The following is a 17,054-nucleotide window of genomic DNA, read 5'->3' as shown; positions in this document are numbered from 1 at the left end:
GGAACCCCCTATATACCCTGCACCTGAATCTTCAATATCCTGTTGGAGGACGCTGGCCCTTTAAAAGAGGGTCAATGACCGCGCGCGCGCCCTAATGCGCATGCGCGAGGCCCGGGTGCCAGAAGCCAGACAGGGAGCGGTGCACAGGAGGCAGGAGCGCTCAGCATCGCAGATGGGCGCCGGGACCGGGGACCAGGTTGCCTGGAGGATGCAGGTGAGGGAGCATGGAGGCCGTGGAGCGGGGGACGCATGGCAAAGGAGCTGGGGAGCGTGGCAGGGGAGCCGGGGAGCGTGACAGCACTCCTAGAAAATGGGGGATACGTTCCCTGAGTGTCTCCCCCCCCATAGTCTAGACGGTCCAGAGTCGTCGTGGGACCCCTTTATTTTTTTTCTTACAATAAATTGGTTAAAGAGGGAATGTTTTGGGGACTGTTTTTTCAAATAAATTTCTTTTGTCGATTTTTTTTTTTTTTGTTAGTACTGACAGTTTATGATGTTGGGTATCTAATAGACGCCATGACATCACAAACTGCTGGGCTTGATGTCAGGTGACCTTACAGCTAGTATCAACCCGATTTATTACCCCGTTTGCCACTGCACCAGGGCACGGGATGAGCTGGGGTGAAGCGCCAGGATTGGCGCATCTAGTGGATGCGCCACGTCTGGGGTGCCTGCGGCCTGCTATTTTTAGGCTGTGAAGGCCCAATAACTATGGACCTTCCCACCCTGAGAATACCAGACCACAGCTGTCCGCTTTACCTTGGCTGGTGATCCAATTTGGGGGGGACCCTACTTTTTTTGTGTAATTATTAATATTTATAAAATAATTATAAAAAAAGAGCCTGGGGGGACCTCCACATTGGATCCCCACGGTAAAGCTGCCAGCTGTGGTTTTCAGGCTACAGCCGTCTGCTTTACCCTAGCTGGCTATCAAAAATGGGGGGACCCAACGTCATTTTTTTTTTAACTATTTTTTAAATAGAAAAAATTAATGGGCTTCCCTGTATTTTGATTGCCAACCAAGGTAACGACAGGCAGATGGGGGTTGCAACCCATAGCTGTCTGCTTTATCTGCGCTGAGAATCAAAAATACCGCGGAGCGCTACGTCATTTTTTTTAAAGATTTATTTTTACAGCACTGTGATGTCCAGCAATCAAAATACAGGGAAGCCCATTTTGTTTTTAGTTATTTAAATAAATAATTAAAAAAAATATATATGGGCTCCCGCTGCATTTTTTGTATTGCTAGTAGTGATGAGCGAGTACTAAAAAGCTCGGGTGCTCGAAGCTCGGGCCGAGCCTCCCAAGATACTCGTGTACTCGGCCCGAGCAACGAGCCCAATGTTATCCTATGGGAGACCCGAGTATTTTTGTGAAATGACCCCCCGGCAGCATGGAGAAACCCTAAAAATGTCACAAAAGTCTCAGAAGAGTGCTCAAATGACATGGCAACAGCATGGGGAAGACCCCTTGAAGCATTTATCACTCAAAAGTCACAGCTGTGAACAATTTTGTCCGCGTTTCACGCCATTTTTACGGACTCACCAGAAAACCTTCCAAAATGACCCCAAAATGATTTTTCATGGCAGAAATGTTAAGGGCACATACCCTATAGTGAGATAGAGCTGGTGTATGTTACTTTTTGAGATTAATACATGAAAGATTTTACGTGAAAACATTGTGTGGCACTCCGATGTCCCTGAGAAGAGACGTACATGAAGGCCTCTTGAGTCTAATGTGCCCATTTTGAGGAAGTGAGTCTTTGTAGTATTTTCCTTTGCCAGGGCAGTCCAAAATTGTGAGGTTCACCAATGCCCCTGCATACAGACGTGCATGATGGCCTGTAAACCTGAAGTGCCCATTGTAAGGAAGTGGGTCTATTTCAGTATAGCCCTTTGCCAGGGCAGCCACAAATTGGGAGGCTCCACATTGTCCCTGGATAGAGACGTGCATGATGGCCTGTAAACCTGAAGTGCCCATTGTAAGGAAGTGGGTCTATTTCAGTATAGCCCTTTGCCAGGGCAGCCAAAAATTGGGAGGCTCCACATTGTCCCTGGATAGAGACGTGCATGATGGCCTGTAAACCTGAAGTGCCCATTGTAAGGAAGTGGGTCTATTTCAGTATAGCCCTTTGCCAGGGCAGCCAAAAATTGGGAGGCTCCACATTGTCCCTGGATAGAGACGTGCATGATGGCCTGTAAACCTGAAGTGCCCATTGTAAGGAAGTGGGTCTATTTCAGTATAGCCCTTTGCCAGGGCAGCCAAAAATTGGGAGGCTCCACATTGTCCCTGGATAGAGACGTGCATGATGGCCTGTAAACCTGAAGTGCCCATTGTAAGGAAGTGGGTCTATTTCAGTATAGCCCTGTGAAGATGTAATTTACCCTCTCACTGTATATGCTGTGATACTATGTCATGATATGCATATTTCCCTGGTTGTATTAGTTGTAATTCATGTATTTCCTTGGGGGAGCTACTGATCTCAATGTGTCTCTCTCATACAATTGTAGTCTTGGCATCTAATGTGATTATGTAAATAGCCTGTCCTCTTCTTTCCAGAGTTGTGTATCTAATCTGTAATTGAATTGGCCAGTGAAGGAATAGTCATTGTTCTGCACAGCAGGGGATCCCTTCATCTACTGTGGCTGGCAGACATATCGGAGCCCTGTGATGGACCAAACCATTGATGATAGGATGTGTGACCCCCACCCCCTGAACATGGTGGGCTGGTCAAGGAGCACAGACAATGCATTTCCCTTTTTGTAACTTCAGAGTGAGCTGAAACTTGAAGGGAGCAGGAGCTCCAGCCTGTGTGGCTGTGGACACGGACGGAGCTAGGCCTGTGTGGCGGCCCGTGGGATTGTGTGGAACTCTTTGGACTACTGTAAGGACGATTGCTTTGTAATCCGGTCCGAGGATTGTCGGGAAGGGCCCCCGAATCTGTTTTACGTGGACTTATCGTGTGCTGTTCCAGTGTTCTTGTGAATAAACCTGTTGGATCGTTCCTCGGCCTGTTGTCTCTCCTTGCTCTGCTGTACACCCCGTCACAAGCCCTTTGCCAGGGCAGCCAAAAATTGGGAGGCTCCACATTGTCCCTGGATAGAGACGTGCATGATGGCCTGTAAACCTGAAGTGCCCATTGTAAGGAAGTGGGTCTATTTCAGTATAGCCCTTTGCCAGGGCAGCCAAAAATTGGGAGGCTCCACATTGTCCCTGGATAGAGACGTGCATGAGGGCCTGTAAACCTGAAGTGCCCATTGTAAGGAAGTGGGTCTATTTCAGTATAGCCCTTTGCCAGGGCAGCCAAAAATTGGGAGGCTCCACATTGTCCCTGGATAGAGACGTGCATGATGGCCTGTAAACCTGAAGTGCCCATTGTAAGGAAGTGGGTCTATTTCAGTATAGCCCTTTGCCAGGGCAGCCAAAAATTGGGAGGCTCCACATTGTCCCTGGATAGAGACGTGCATGATGGCCTGTAAACCTGAAGTGCCCATTGTAAGGAAGTGGGTCTATTTCAGTATAGCCCTTTGCCAGGGCAGCCAAAAATTGGGAGGCTCCACATTGTCCCTGGATAGAGACGTGCATGATGGCCTGTAAATCTGAAGTGCCCATTGTAAGGAAGTGGGTCTATTTCAGTATAGCCCTTTGCCAGGGCAGCCAAAAATTGGGAGGCTCCACGTTGTCCCTGGGTAGAGACGTGCATGAGGGCCTCAAAACATTAAGTGTCCATTTTAAGGAAGTGGGTGTATTATAGTATAGCCCTTAGGCAGGGCAGCCAAAAATTGGGAGGCTCCACGTTGTCCCTGGGTAGAGACGTGCATGAGGGCCTCAAAACATTGTTCCCATTGCAAAGGAGCGGGTCTCCTGTCGTTGTAATGTCGATTCTGCAAAGAATGGGCGAAAAAATTTACCACTGGGGGTATACCTGAAACAAAGGCCTAAGTATTGCAATTTGTAACGGTCATCATCATGGTGGCGCATGAGGAGAAGGAGGAGCAGTCCAGCGATTATCCAAAGTCCAGAAGTGTGTACCCATGGGTGAGTGGAGGTACATGGCAAACTTTAAATTCCGCTCTCATTTGCTGGTGGTGTGGTGAAGTCTGGCCCAATCCAACCCTTGTTCATCTTGATCAGAGTCAGCCTGTCAGCATTTTCAGTTGACAGGCGGGTGCGTTTATCTGTAATGATTCCACCTGCGGCACTAAAAACACGCTCTGACAAAACGCTAGCAGCAGGGCAGGCCAGGACTTCCATGGCGTAGAGAGCCAATTCATGCCACGTGTCCAGCTTGGATACCCAATAATTGTAAGGCACAGAGGAATGTCGTAGTACAGTTGTTCGATCTGCAAGGTACTCCTTCAGCATCTGGGCAAACTTAGGATTTCTTGTGGCACTACCCCGCACCTCAGGGGCTGTGGTACGTGAGGGGCTGAGAAAACTGTCCCACATCTTAAAGACTGTTCCCCTACCTCTGGCGGATTGGACTTGTGCCTCTCTCGGCTGTACGCCTCGGTTGTCCACTGATTCCTGACCTATGCCGCTAGCGTTTTGTGAGGGGAATGCTTTGCCTACTTCCGTGAGTATGGCCTTCCGGAACTGCTGCATTTTGGTTGACCTCTCCTCCACGGGAATAAGAGACAAAAAATTCTCCTTGTAGCGTGGGTCTAACAGTGTTACCAACCAGTAATGATTGTCGGCCAAGATGTTCTTAACGCGAGGGTCACGAGACAGGCAGCTTACCATAAAGTCAGCCATGTGCGCCAGACTCTTAACAGCCAGGACTTCAGTAGACTGACCAACAAGATGACTGAACATGCTGTCCTCCTCCTCCTCCTCCTCCTCATCTACCCTGTCCTCTGGCCAGCCACGCTGAACCGAGGATATGACTGGTGTGCATGTCATATCCTCAATTTGGCCGGAGAGTTGCTCCATGTCTTCATCCTCCTCCTCGTCATAGTCCTCCACTGCACGTTGTGATGAGACGAGGCTGGGCTGTGTGTTATCATCACCCACACCCACTACTGTTTCTTGCTGCAACTCATCGCGCTCCGCCTGCAATGCATCATGGTTGTTTTTCAGCAGAGACCGTTTTAGAAGGCAGAGTAGCGGTATGGTGACGCTAATAATGGCGTCATCACCACTCACCATCTTGGTGGAGTCCTCAAAGTTTTGGAGGATGGTACATAGGTCTGACATCCATCTCCACTCCTCAGGTGTTATGTGTGGAGTTTGACCCATTTCCCGACGGCTTAGGTGATGCAGGTACTCAACAACTGCCCTCTTCTGCTCACATATCCTGACCAACTTGTGCAGAGTTGAATTCCAACGCGTGGGGACATCACACACCAGTCTGTGAGCCGGAAGATGCAAACGGCGCTGAAAGCCGGCAAGGCCGGCTGAAGCAGTAGGTGACTTTCGAAAATGTGCAGACAGGTGGCGAACTTTTACCAGCAGATCAGACAGCTCTGGGTATGACTTTAGAAACCGCTGAACCACGAGGTTGAGCACATGGGCCACGCATGGAACATGTGTCAGCTGGCCTCGCCTCAAAGCCGCCACCAGGTTCCGGCCATTGTCACACACGACCTTTCCTGGCTTTAGGTTCAGAGGTGTGAGCCAGTGATCTGCCTGCTGTTTCAGAGCTGTCCACAGCTCTTCTGCATTGTGGGGTTTGTCACCTATGCAGATTAGCTTCAGCACAGCCTGTTGCCGCTTCGCCGAGGCAGTGCTGCAGTGCTTCCAGCTTGTGACTGGTGTGGAGGGCACAGTGGATGAGGATGCGCAGGAGGAGGAGGAGGCTGAAGAGCATGACATTCCGGAGCTGTAGAGTGTGGGTGAAACACTGACTGAGGTAGGGCCTGCAAACCTTGGTGTGGGAAGGACGTGTTCCGTCCCTCGCTCAGACTGGGTCCCAGCTTCCACAATATTAACCCAGTGTGCCGTCAACGAGATGTAGCGGCCTTGCTCACAAGCACTTGTCCACGTGTCTGTGGTTAGGTGGACCTTGGGTGAAACAGTGTTGTTCAGGGCACGTGTGATGTTTTGTGACACGTGGTTATGCAACGCGGGGACGGCACACCGGGAGAAATAGTGGCGGCTGGGGACCGAGTAACGTGGGACAGCTGCCGCCATCAGGTCACGGAATGCTTCTGTCTCCACCAGCCTAAAAGGCAACATTTCCAGCGCAAGCAGTCGCGAAATGTTAGCATTTAGAACTGTGGCATGTGGGGTGTTGGCAGTGTATTTGCGCCTGCGTTCAAAGGTTTGCTGAATGGATAACTGAACGCTGCGCTGGGACAAGGACGTGCTTGATGATGGTGTTCTTTCTGCGTAGGCAACTGCAGGTGCAGGAGTGGAGGAGGCTTGTTCGCAGGCAGCATGGACAGGGGATTGGCTCGCATGCACAACCAGCGAAGACGTAGCAGTGACATCAGCAAGCAGTGCTCCTCGACTCTGTTGTACTTCCCACAAAGTCGGGTGCTTGGCTGACATGTGCCTGATCATGCTGGTGGTGGTCAGGCTGCTAGTTTTGGTACCCCTGCTGATGCTGGCACGGCAGGTGTTGCAAATGGCCTTTTTTGAATCATCTGGATCCAACTTAAAAAACTGCCAGACTCGGGAAGACCTAACATTTGTACAGGCACCTTGTGTAGTCGTGTTGTTCCGGGGAACGGTTGCCTGACTTCTGCCTGGGGCCACCACCCTGCTTCTTACTGCCTGTTGTGATGCTACGCCTCCCTCCCCCTGTGCACTGCTGTCCTCGCTCTGCATATCCTCCTGCCAGGTTGGGTCAGTTACTGGATCATCCACCACGTCGTCTTCCTCTTCCGCACCCTGCTCCTCCTCCTGACTTCCTGACAATTGTGTCTCATCATCGTCCACCACTTGTTGAGACACGTTGCCAACTTCGTGAGAACGTGGCTGCTCAAATATTTGGCCATCTGTACAGATGATCTCCTCATGACCCACTTCAATATGAGCTGGCGAGAGGCCAGAATGTGTGAATGGAAACGTGAACAGCTCTTCCGAGTGTCCAAGTGTGGGATCATTAATGTCCGAGGAGGACGTGTACTCAGCCTGGTGGTAGGAAGGAGGATCAGGTTCAGAAATGTGCGGTGCAGTATCACGGCTACTGACACTTGACCGTGTGGAAGACAGAGTGTTTGTGGTGGTGCCAATCTGACTGGAAGCATTATCTGCTATCCAACTAACAACCTGTTGACACTGGTCTTGGTTCAAGAGCGGTGTACTGCTGCGGTCCCCAAGAATTTGGGACAGGACGTGCGAGCGACTAGATGTGGCCCTTTGTTGTGGCGAAATTAGAGCTTGCCCACGACCTCGGCCTCTGCCTGCACCACCATCACGTCCACTTCCTTGTTCCTTGCCAATGCCCTTGCGCATTTTGCAATGCTGTGCACTGCTGACGTGTATATTCACTACTTGTGCGTTATATTAAAGTTTCTGGAAATTGCACACAAGTGCACCTGTACGCTGCCACCAACAGGCACAAACGTGCGGTTTTAAAAACCAAGCACGGACGCAATAAGAACCTAACAGGTTTTTTTGGGGAGCGACAATTACAGACAAGTCAGACACTATCTGGACTGTTTTACACTGTGTACACCAGCCCCAGATATGATGAAGGCTGGTATACAGTCACCACTACCCTGCCTGCCTGCCTGCCTGTATACTGGTACAATAGTCATGACAAGGACTCTTTTGGTCACTAGCCTGTATTCAGACCTGGCTATACCCTGCCTGTATATAGCAACAGTAGTCCTGAGAAGGACTCTGCTACTGTACTCCGACCTGGCTATACCCTGCCTGCCTGTATACAACTAGAATAGTCCTGAGAAGGACTTTTGGTCACACTGTTTGCAGCCCTGCAACTGAAAAAGCTATAAAGGGCCGCAAAGCTTTCCCTGAATCAGCGACACTCTCCCTGCACTGACAGTCTGGATAGCTGTGAGCAGAGCACAGCACGCCGGCCGATATAAAGGTTCGGTCACGCTGTGCAGGTCGGCCAATCACTGCAATTCCACAACTAACAGGGCTGTGGCATTGCAGTGGTCTGCCAGCCAATCCCTGCATGAGGGCTGGCTCTCAAAAGAGCGCCAACATGCAGAAATGAAGACCACGAGTACAGCACGAGTATCGCGAGATTACTCGGTCCCCGCCGAGCAGCCCGAGTACAGCGATACTCGTGCGAGTACCGAGTAGTGACAAGCATGCTCGCTCATCACTAATTGCTAGCTAAGGGAAATCCAAGCAGCTACTGGCTGCTAACCCCCACTGCTTGGTGTTACCTTCACTGGCAATGGAAAATCCAGAGAAGCATTTTTTATTTTTTTTGCCAAAAAACTACAAAAAAAGGACGTGAGCTTCGCCATATTTTTGTATGCTAGCCAGGTATAGCAGGCAGGTGCTGGAAGAGTTGGCTACAGCGCCAGAAGATGGCGCTTCTATGAAAGTGCCATTTTCTGAGGCGGCTGCAGACTGCAATTCGCAGCAGTGGGGCCCAGAAAGCTCAGGCCAACCTGTGCTGCGGATTCCAATCCCCAGCTGCCTAGTTGTACCTGGCTGGACACAAAAATGGGGCGAAGCCTACGTCATTTGTTTTCTAATTATTTCATGAAATTCATGAAATAATAAAAAAGGGCTTCCCTTTATTTTTGGTTCCCAGCCGGGTACAAATAGGCAACTGGGTGTTGGGGGCAGCCGTACCTGCCTGCTGTACCTGGCTAGCATACAAAAATATGGCGAAGCCCACATAATTTTTTCAGGGGGCAAAAAACTTCTTCATACAGTCCTGGATGGAGTATGCTGAGCCTTGTAGTTCTGCAGCTGCTGTCTGTCTGTATGGAGAAGAGCAGACAGCAGCTGCAGAACTACAAGGCTCAGCATACGCCATCCAGGACTGTATGCAGAAGTTTTTTGCCCACCAAAAAAATGACGTGTGCTTCGCCATATTTTTGTATGCTAGCCAGGTACAGCAGGCAGCCACGGGCTGCCTCCAACACCCAGTTGCCTATTTGTACCCGGCTGGGAACCAAAAATATAGGGAAGCCGGTTTTTTTTAATTATTTCACTTATTTCATGAAATAATTAAAAAAAAAACGACGTGAGCTTCGCTCCATTTTTGTGTCCAGCCGGGTACAACTAGGCAGCTGGGGATTGGAATCCGCAGCACAGGTTAGCCCGAGGTTTCTGGGCGTCCCTGCTGCGAATTGCAGTCCGCAGCCGCCCCAGAAAATGGCGCTTTCATAGAAACGCCATCATCTGGCGCTGTATCCAACTCTTCCAACAGCCCTGAAGCTGGGTGGCTTGTTGGGTAATCATGAGTTAATACTGGCTTTGTTTTACTAGCTAGTATTAAGCCAGAGATTCTTAATGTCAGGCACGTTTGACCCAGCCATTAAGAATTTCCAATAAAGGGTTAAAAAAAAGACACCACACAGAGAAAAAATACTTTAATAGAAATAAATACACAGACACATTAGAGACTCCATCTTTATTACCCCCTGTCAGCCCTCAACGATCCATTGTCTTCTGTCTTTCTCGTTCAACAAATGCAGCTCTGCTCCATCACTGCTGAATGGGGGAAGACGCTGCTTCCCGTGCAGAAATCACTCCGTGATGACCGCACGGAAAGCAGCTTGCAGCCTTCACAGAGTGAGAGATCAGTGCTGCTGGCTGCTGGCGGTGACAGACACGTTACCATAGCAACAGGGCTCCGATCATGTGATTCCCGGAGCCGCAGTTAGCGGTGACGTCACCGCTAACTGCGTTGCTATGGCTACGGTGATCACCGTTAATGACCGGCTGTGTCAGCCGGTCCCTAACGGAACGGGGAGTCGATCGTGTGCTACAGCATGTCGCCGGTACACGGCGATACACAAATGTGCACCGTGTACCGGAGAGATGCACTCGCAGGTCCTACATGACGCGTCATAGTCATGTGACCAGTCTGTAGCCAATGAGATAATAGCCACGTGACTGGTCCCATGGCTATTTTGACGTCACAATAGGTCCTGCATCACTGCTTGCAGAGCCGGTCACCGGGAGGATTCAGCGATCATCGGATGGAATAGCGACAGGAGACAGAGTGCAGGAGGGATCGCGGGGACCGGTAAGTGTTATGGCAATGTTTATTAACTGTATGTGTACATTTATAATGCATTTTTATGTGTTTGTGATTGCCTCCCATTATATCCTATTGGTTCGAGTTCGGTTCGTCGAACGTTCGACGAACCGAACTCGAACGGGACCTCCGTTCGGCGAACCGACCTCGAGCCGAACCGCGAACGGTTCGCTCATCTCTAGTAATGATCTATTGTCTTTGATGTATTTTAAAAAAATTTCTTTAGTGTTAAAGAAATGAAGACGCAGTATGACATCCCTTGGAACATCCGATCCAACTGACCTTGGTTTAGGAAGTCTATGTATTCTGTCTATTTCGACATCCAATTCCGAAAGTGATGGTAATATTTTTCAAATAAGGCATTTAGCTTACCCCTCTAAGTCAGATTTAGAAACAGATTCAGGTACACCACGAAATTTTAAATTATTGCTCCTGGATCTGTCCTCAATGTCAGCTACCTTACTTCTGAGGAAGCGAATTTGAGAGCGCAATTCATCATGGCTTTTACTAAGATCTTCCGTCTTTTCTTCTATTTCGGAGATTTTTTCTCCATAAATGTCAAGTCTGTTATTAGTGGCAGATAAGTCTTTTTTTAAAGTCTTTATTTGACTAGCCAGAGCAACATTAATGTTGGTGTTTAAGGATGATATCAAGCCAATCATAAGAGATTCCAAATTCACATGAGTAGGATTTTGAATATTTTTCAAGTGAGACAAGTCTAATGTAGGAATCTGTATTGGATCACAGGAATATCGGTCGAGTCTAGGTCTTTGTTTGTCTAGTGATTTAGAATTAGACTCATCGCTAGAATCTGTGAGTACAGTGGTGTTATAGGATCTATATTTTTCAAAAGACTCACCCATTTCTTTCCTTTTATTGCTAGCAGCAGATAAGTCCATGCTTTCATGTATTGTAGAAGATGACCTGTTGCTCTCATATAGATCAAAAGACGAGGGTGGAATATAATTGATTTGTCCTCCTAGAAGAGGATGGTTGTCTCCTAATGAATTTTTGTCAATATGATCATCTTTGTTTAGGCATCCTTTATGAAAAGAATCAGGCAATTTAAAACTTTCCTTTGTATTGTTGGTGGTTAGAGGTGTTTATTCATCTTTGTCCTTTGGTATTTTAGAGTCTCTAATATTATTATTTTTGCTGAAAGTGTTTTTTGAGTTGTAGAGAGTAAATTTTCCTGTTGTTGAAGGAGTTATAACTTTCGGGACCGCTCCTTTATTCATCTCTGAATTAATTTTATGTGTGATGCAATTATTTAGGTAGTTCTGATAAAACAGTTTATTTATTGCACCGTTAGGAGAAAAACGTCCCAGAACATAGCTTTAAATCTCTAGAGTAGATGTTGCAGACTATAATCCAAAGACTGTGGTTTAACCCTTTAAGAGCGTGATACTCCACACAGGACCAATGACAACAAATCCCTTTAATTTATGAAGTTATGAGCTGAAAAAATATTGTGAACTATTAATGAAGGACAGGAAATGCCACAAAAATAAAAAAATTTATTCCAGTTTTATTAGGAACACTTCCCCTTTAGAGATTGTCATGTAATTAATGCTGCAACTCTGCTATTGCTCGCGCCCCCTGGTAACCGTTAGTAGGGAGTACAGATTATATATGATGTTAGTGTAGATCTGTAGGTTCATGCAGTTTATATCCAGACTTGATCCTATTGTATTAATAGTGCGAGGATAAAGCTTTTTTAATAGACAAGCAGCTGACTAAAGCTGGACAAGGTGTTAGTGATTTATATACAACAGTAGTGACGTTGTCATGGCTCCCAAAATGGCAGCTGCGCAAGACAAAACAGTTTATAGAGGAGGAAGCTGAGGTAAAAAAGTCAAATGGCTGTATGTACTGACTTTTAGTTACCAAACTGACATAGTGAAGACTCTTTTAATGAGGATGTGCACAAGCCGGATAAGCCGCTATTAATTTATATACAGCAGCGGTGATCCAATTACAGCACTTAAAATGGCGGCAGCACATGCACATTATGTTGACAGGATTTAGGCTGCCAAAATATGAGTTGTGAGTAGCTGTAGAAGCGTATCTCATGAGGTTATGATGATGAAAGGATGTATAGAAAAAAAAAAATTATCCAAGGAGGATATAAGTATTCACAGAGCAGAGCGCAGATTTGCTGTATCTATGGGTGACTTCAGTTACTCACTGTTATGGCGTTTCTTTCTGTTTTAATTAATAACTTCACGGTGCCTTCATCAAATTTCTCGGGAAATGTCTCAAAACATTCTAGAGACCTTCCTAAATATAATCCCAGAGGTTATTGACCGAAAAATTTCCTTAAAATTTCTGAAATGAGTTGCTTTATCCTATGGCGGTAGGAGCCCTCCTTAGAGTGTTATGACGTCATTGCTAGCCCCGCCCACTCTCCTCCATCAGGGGCTTTTGAACACAGTTCTTGTAACAGTTCTTATTAGACACAGTCAGTAGTAGTTGAGTCCTTATTTTTCCTGAAGGATATTGAAAGTGCTAGTATCCTGTATATCAGTTGGTCTATCATAAGGTGTGCCAGAATGACATTTCACCTCACAAATGAGTGGCCCATGTGGCTTTGATTATCGATGGTATCCAATACAATGCTGGACTAGGTCTGTCCAAAGATCTCAGAATACCTTAGATTATCTATATTTGTTCCAACTAAGACAATAAGTATGTCGCTCAACATAGAATCTGTAATGTATAACTACGTATATATGTATGTATATATACGTATCTCGCAGGCAAAATTCGCCGTTTATGACCTTGTAAACACTTGCAGGATCTCAGGTAGTCAGCCGCAAGGTGATTAACCTAGTTATCCAGCAGCCTCCAGTATTTGGAAAGGGGGTAAATTCAGCCCCTGATCCTGGTTGCTGTCCTACAATCAGGCGAAGAGAAGTAATATAATATGCACAGCAACACGTATCTTAAAGTGGTCCGTATGATGAGTGGTAGGTCTGGCATCCAGCGGTCGTTTTTGTTGTTATTGTTCGTTTATGTATGTGAATTTCATATCAATAAATCTATAATTTTTATGAAAAGTAGTGAAGACTCAGGTTTAGTCCAGTATATAACTTTATAATATGGTTGGTGTTGGTCAAAATTACTACTCATCCAGCACAAAACAAGGCCTCACAGTAGTGTAGCTACCGGCGAGGGGGGCAGAAGGTGCAGTTGCTCCGGTCCCTCACTCACTCCACTCACTCACTATACTGTCACTATAAACTGTATGGTTAAACTCTGCAGTAGAGCAGGAAGACAAGGTGTAATGGGGCCATCATACAGTGTGGGAAGGCTACTGGGGACCATTAAATAGTTTGGTGGGACTATTAGGGGCCATTATACAGTGTTTTGGAACTAATAGGGGCTATCATACGGGGTTTGTGGAGGCTACTGTGGGCCATCATACAGTATGGAGGGACTACTGGAGGTCATAATAAAGTATGGTGGGAATACTTGGAGCCATCATACGGTGTTGGTAGACTTCTGGGGACCATTATACACTTTGGTGGGGACACATGGGACCATCATATAGTGTGTGTGTGGATACAGAGGGTGATGATAGTGTTTAACAGGCTATTGAGGGGCATAATACAGTGTTGAGGAGGTTACTGGGTGCCATCCTCTAGTGTGGGGGAGAATACTGTGCACAATCATTTAGTCTCGGTGGACTAATAGGGGCCATCATACATTGTGGTGGGGATACTGGAGGTCATCATGCACTTTAGATGAGGCTACTATGGGTCATCATACAGTGTGGGGAGGGTTTTAAGGCCATCAGATAGCTTGGGGGGCTAATGTGGGCCATCATGCAGTATAGGAGCCATAATATATTGTATTGAGACTAATATAGGCCATTATTTAGTTTAGTAGGAATATTTGGGGCCATCATAAAATGTGGGAGTGAATACCAGAGGCCATCTTACATTGTGGTGAAGATACTGGGGGTCATCACGCATTGTAGAGGAAGCTACTATTGATCATCATACTTTGTGGGGGAGGCTATTGGGGGCCATCATGCAGTGTAGGATCCATAATATAGTGTAGGGGGATTAATAGAGGTTATCATGCAGTGTGGTGAGAATACTTGAGGCCATCTTACAGTGTGAGGGTGGCTACTGGCTGCAACCATACAGAGTGAGGGGACTGCTGTGGGTCATAATACAAAATAAGTAAGCTACCGAGGGCCATTATGTAGTGTGAATAGGGCTTCTGAGGGTCATCATACAGTGGGAAGGGGCTACTGATTATAGGGAGCTGTAGATGCATCATGTTGTGTAGGTGAGGACACCATGCTGCATATAGGGGAACAATATATATGGGAGAGACACAGGGAAATTATTAATTGTTAAGTGTGAAGAATAATTGTTATCGAACACTCAGGGTATTGAGCACACTGGGGACATGACGGTTTTAAGGCCCAGTCACACACAACGACTTACCAGCGATCCCGAAAACGATGCGACCTGATAGGGATCGCTGGTAAGTCGCTGGGAGGTCGCAGGTGAGATGTCACACAGTCAGACCTTACCAGCGATGCAGGAACAATACAGGTCGCAGTAGCGACCTGTATAACGATCTCAGCAGTCACTGGGACCCTGTCACACAGTGTCAAACACAGCGATGTGTCCTGCCCAGCAGGATATCGCCTTTGAAGAAAATGGCCTGGACCATTCGGCAACGACTAGCGATCTCACAGCAGGGGCCTGATCACTGGTAGATGTCACACATAACAAGATCGATAACGGGATCGCTACTGCGTCACCAAACTGTGACTCAGCTGCGATCTCGCTAGCGATCTCATTATGTGTGACGGTACCTTAAGGCTTAAAATGTGGGCACTTTTTTATAGGGCACTGGCACAGGGCATTAATAATTTCTAGATTCAATTTTAGCATCAAATGGGTGCAAAAGAGGCTTTTACTATATAAGGAGGGGAGTGGTGGCATTACTATGTGGGGTACTAGGAGGATCAGTAATCGGGGCAGATACGGCAGCCGCGGCTCAGTGTTGTGGTGTCAGGGTGATAGTAGTAATGCGCTATATATGATGATGGTAGATTATAGCATTTGACAATCATTTGATGATGTTTCTATGTTGCTTTTTTGCAGTTGCACAAGTACATGAAACACGTCCATTACACGGATCCCAATGGACGGGACATTTCTTTTAATGACCGAGGTGAAGTGCCTTTTACATGGATCTTAAGAAATTGGGTTATCAAGATAGACCACAACACTAAAACAACTAATATTTTAGATCGGAGAATAGCGGTTATTGAAGAATCTTCACAAGGAGATTTAAATTTCTCTTTTTCAGATTTACTAATCAGATGGAAAAATGGTGAGGTAAGAAAACTGCAATAATCAGAATGTATACTGATCTCATGGCATGAGAGGGGGGGATGGGAGATGACCTGATCTCACAAAGCTTCCAGGTCTGCCCCTGCCGCACGCTCTCCAGTGCCGCGTCTCTGACCTCTGCTGATAATCATGTCCTGAGCCACTGAGCTCATTGATTGGCTGCAGTTCTGTCACCACTGCAGCCAATCAATGAGCTAACAGTCACTTTTAAAGGGAACCTGTCAGTATTTTCTTCCATAAACCTCGTAATCTAAAAATTCATAGATTACTCTTAAAATCCCGTCCAATGCCAAGAAAAAACAAAATGACAAAAATCACGATTCATGCATTTTTTGTAACAAATATTTGATTTGTATTTCTTATGATTCATGCATTTTTAATATAGTGTCGATAACAGGCAATTTTTGTGGGAGAAAAACTTGTCCAAACTCTGCCTAGGGTGTAATTTCAAAAGCACATTACAAATAAAGGTGTAGAAAGTATCACCGGCTCTTAGAACAGATCTCACTAGAAAAACACGGGAAAGCCAACACATAACCCTAAAAATGCTTTGCGTGGAGCAGGGTCGGACTAGAAGTATAATCTAGCCCCAGCATTTGGAAGCACATATAGCGCCCCTGAATATGTCAGGGCACTATAAGGAACTGCATCCTCTCGGGAATGTGTGATGCCCTGGCGCCGCCAGGTGGTCACACAGAATAGGGCCCCGCATAACACCTTCCCTCACAGGGTTACACCGAGCCGACAAAACCCTAGTCACCCCCCCAGGGTAGGAAATGCACACCAGTGGGCGGGATCAGGCAGATGGAGATCGCCCGGGGCGGGAAAGGAGTCAGTAAAAAGTAAGAGTCGAAGTCTAATACAAGTGTGGAGTGGAGTAGGAGGAGAAGTGAAAGTGAAGCTCAAGTGCACAGCCAGGAAGGAAAGGCATCAGGGTTGGAGCCCCGGCATACTGGCTAGGTGGCAGATAGTGGTCCATGTCTGTTAAGAGATGAGAAGACGACTGCCGGAGATACGAGGTGGACCAGGACAGGGTTGGAGCCCGCCGGTACCGACACCGGAGAACCGACCCGGAAACTGTGCACAGAAGGTGTACCTGGACCCTGAAGCAGATACCGGAACAACCTGCTTTGTTAATTAACCAGTTGAGGACAGGATTATAGGTCCTGTCCCACCCAAAGTCCCGAAAGCAGACAACCACCCACCGCGGGTGATAGGGCATCCGCCAGGGCCTAGTAGATACCAAGGGTCAGCGTTAGCGGGCAAGGCTCCCAACCAAAGTGCTGGGAGCGGACTCCCGTGTTCCACAACGTGAAGTCCACCACACCAAAAACACAGTGCAGAGGAAAGTGACACAGACCACCACCCTGGGTGAGGGACCAGAATAAACCCGGCTGCGGCAGCCGGCCACCAGCACCTTGGTTTACCATTGGACTTGTGTGATTCATTCAATCGTGAGTAAACTAACATCCCCCGGTCTGACCGGGCGCGCTGGTCCCTGCAATCACCATCCTCAGCACAGAGACACTGGG

The 17,054-nt window shown here is 47.2% G+C and overlaps 1 protein-coding gene across 1 annotated transcript in view; it reads left to right on the top strand.

Moving 5' to 3' along the window:
* The window catches only part of LOC142303052 (vomeronasal type-2 receptor 26-like), a 132,352-nt gene that overhangs the window by 35,831 nt on the left and 79,467 nt on the right, over positions 1–17,054 (top strand). The window contains exons 3-4 of the mRNA XM_075344553.1: positions 11,841–11,987; positions 15,271–15,507. Coding sequence (XP_075200668.1) covers positions 11,841–11,987; positions 15,271–15,507 — 384 coding nt within the window. The remainder of the gene's footprint in view (positions 1–11,840; positions 11,988–15,270; positions 15,508–17,054) is intronic.

Source organism: Anomaloglossus baeobatrachus, chromosome 1 (genome assembly GCF_048569485.1).
Source record: "Anomaloglossus baeobatrachus isolate aAnoBae1 chromosome 1, aAnoBae1.hap1, whole genome shotgun sequence".
In the NCBI taxonomy this organism is placed as follows: Eukaryota; Metazoa; Chordata; class Amphibia; order Anura; family Aromobatidae; genus Anomaloglossus; species Anomaloglossus baeobatrachus.
The sequence above is the reverse complement of the archived record's forward strand: the minus strand, read 5'-3'. Positions and strand labels throughout refer to the sequence as shown.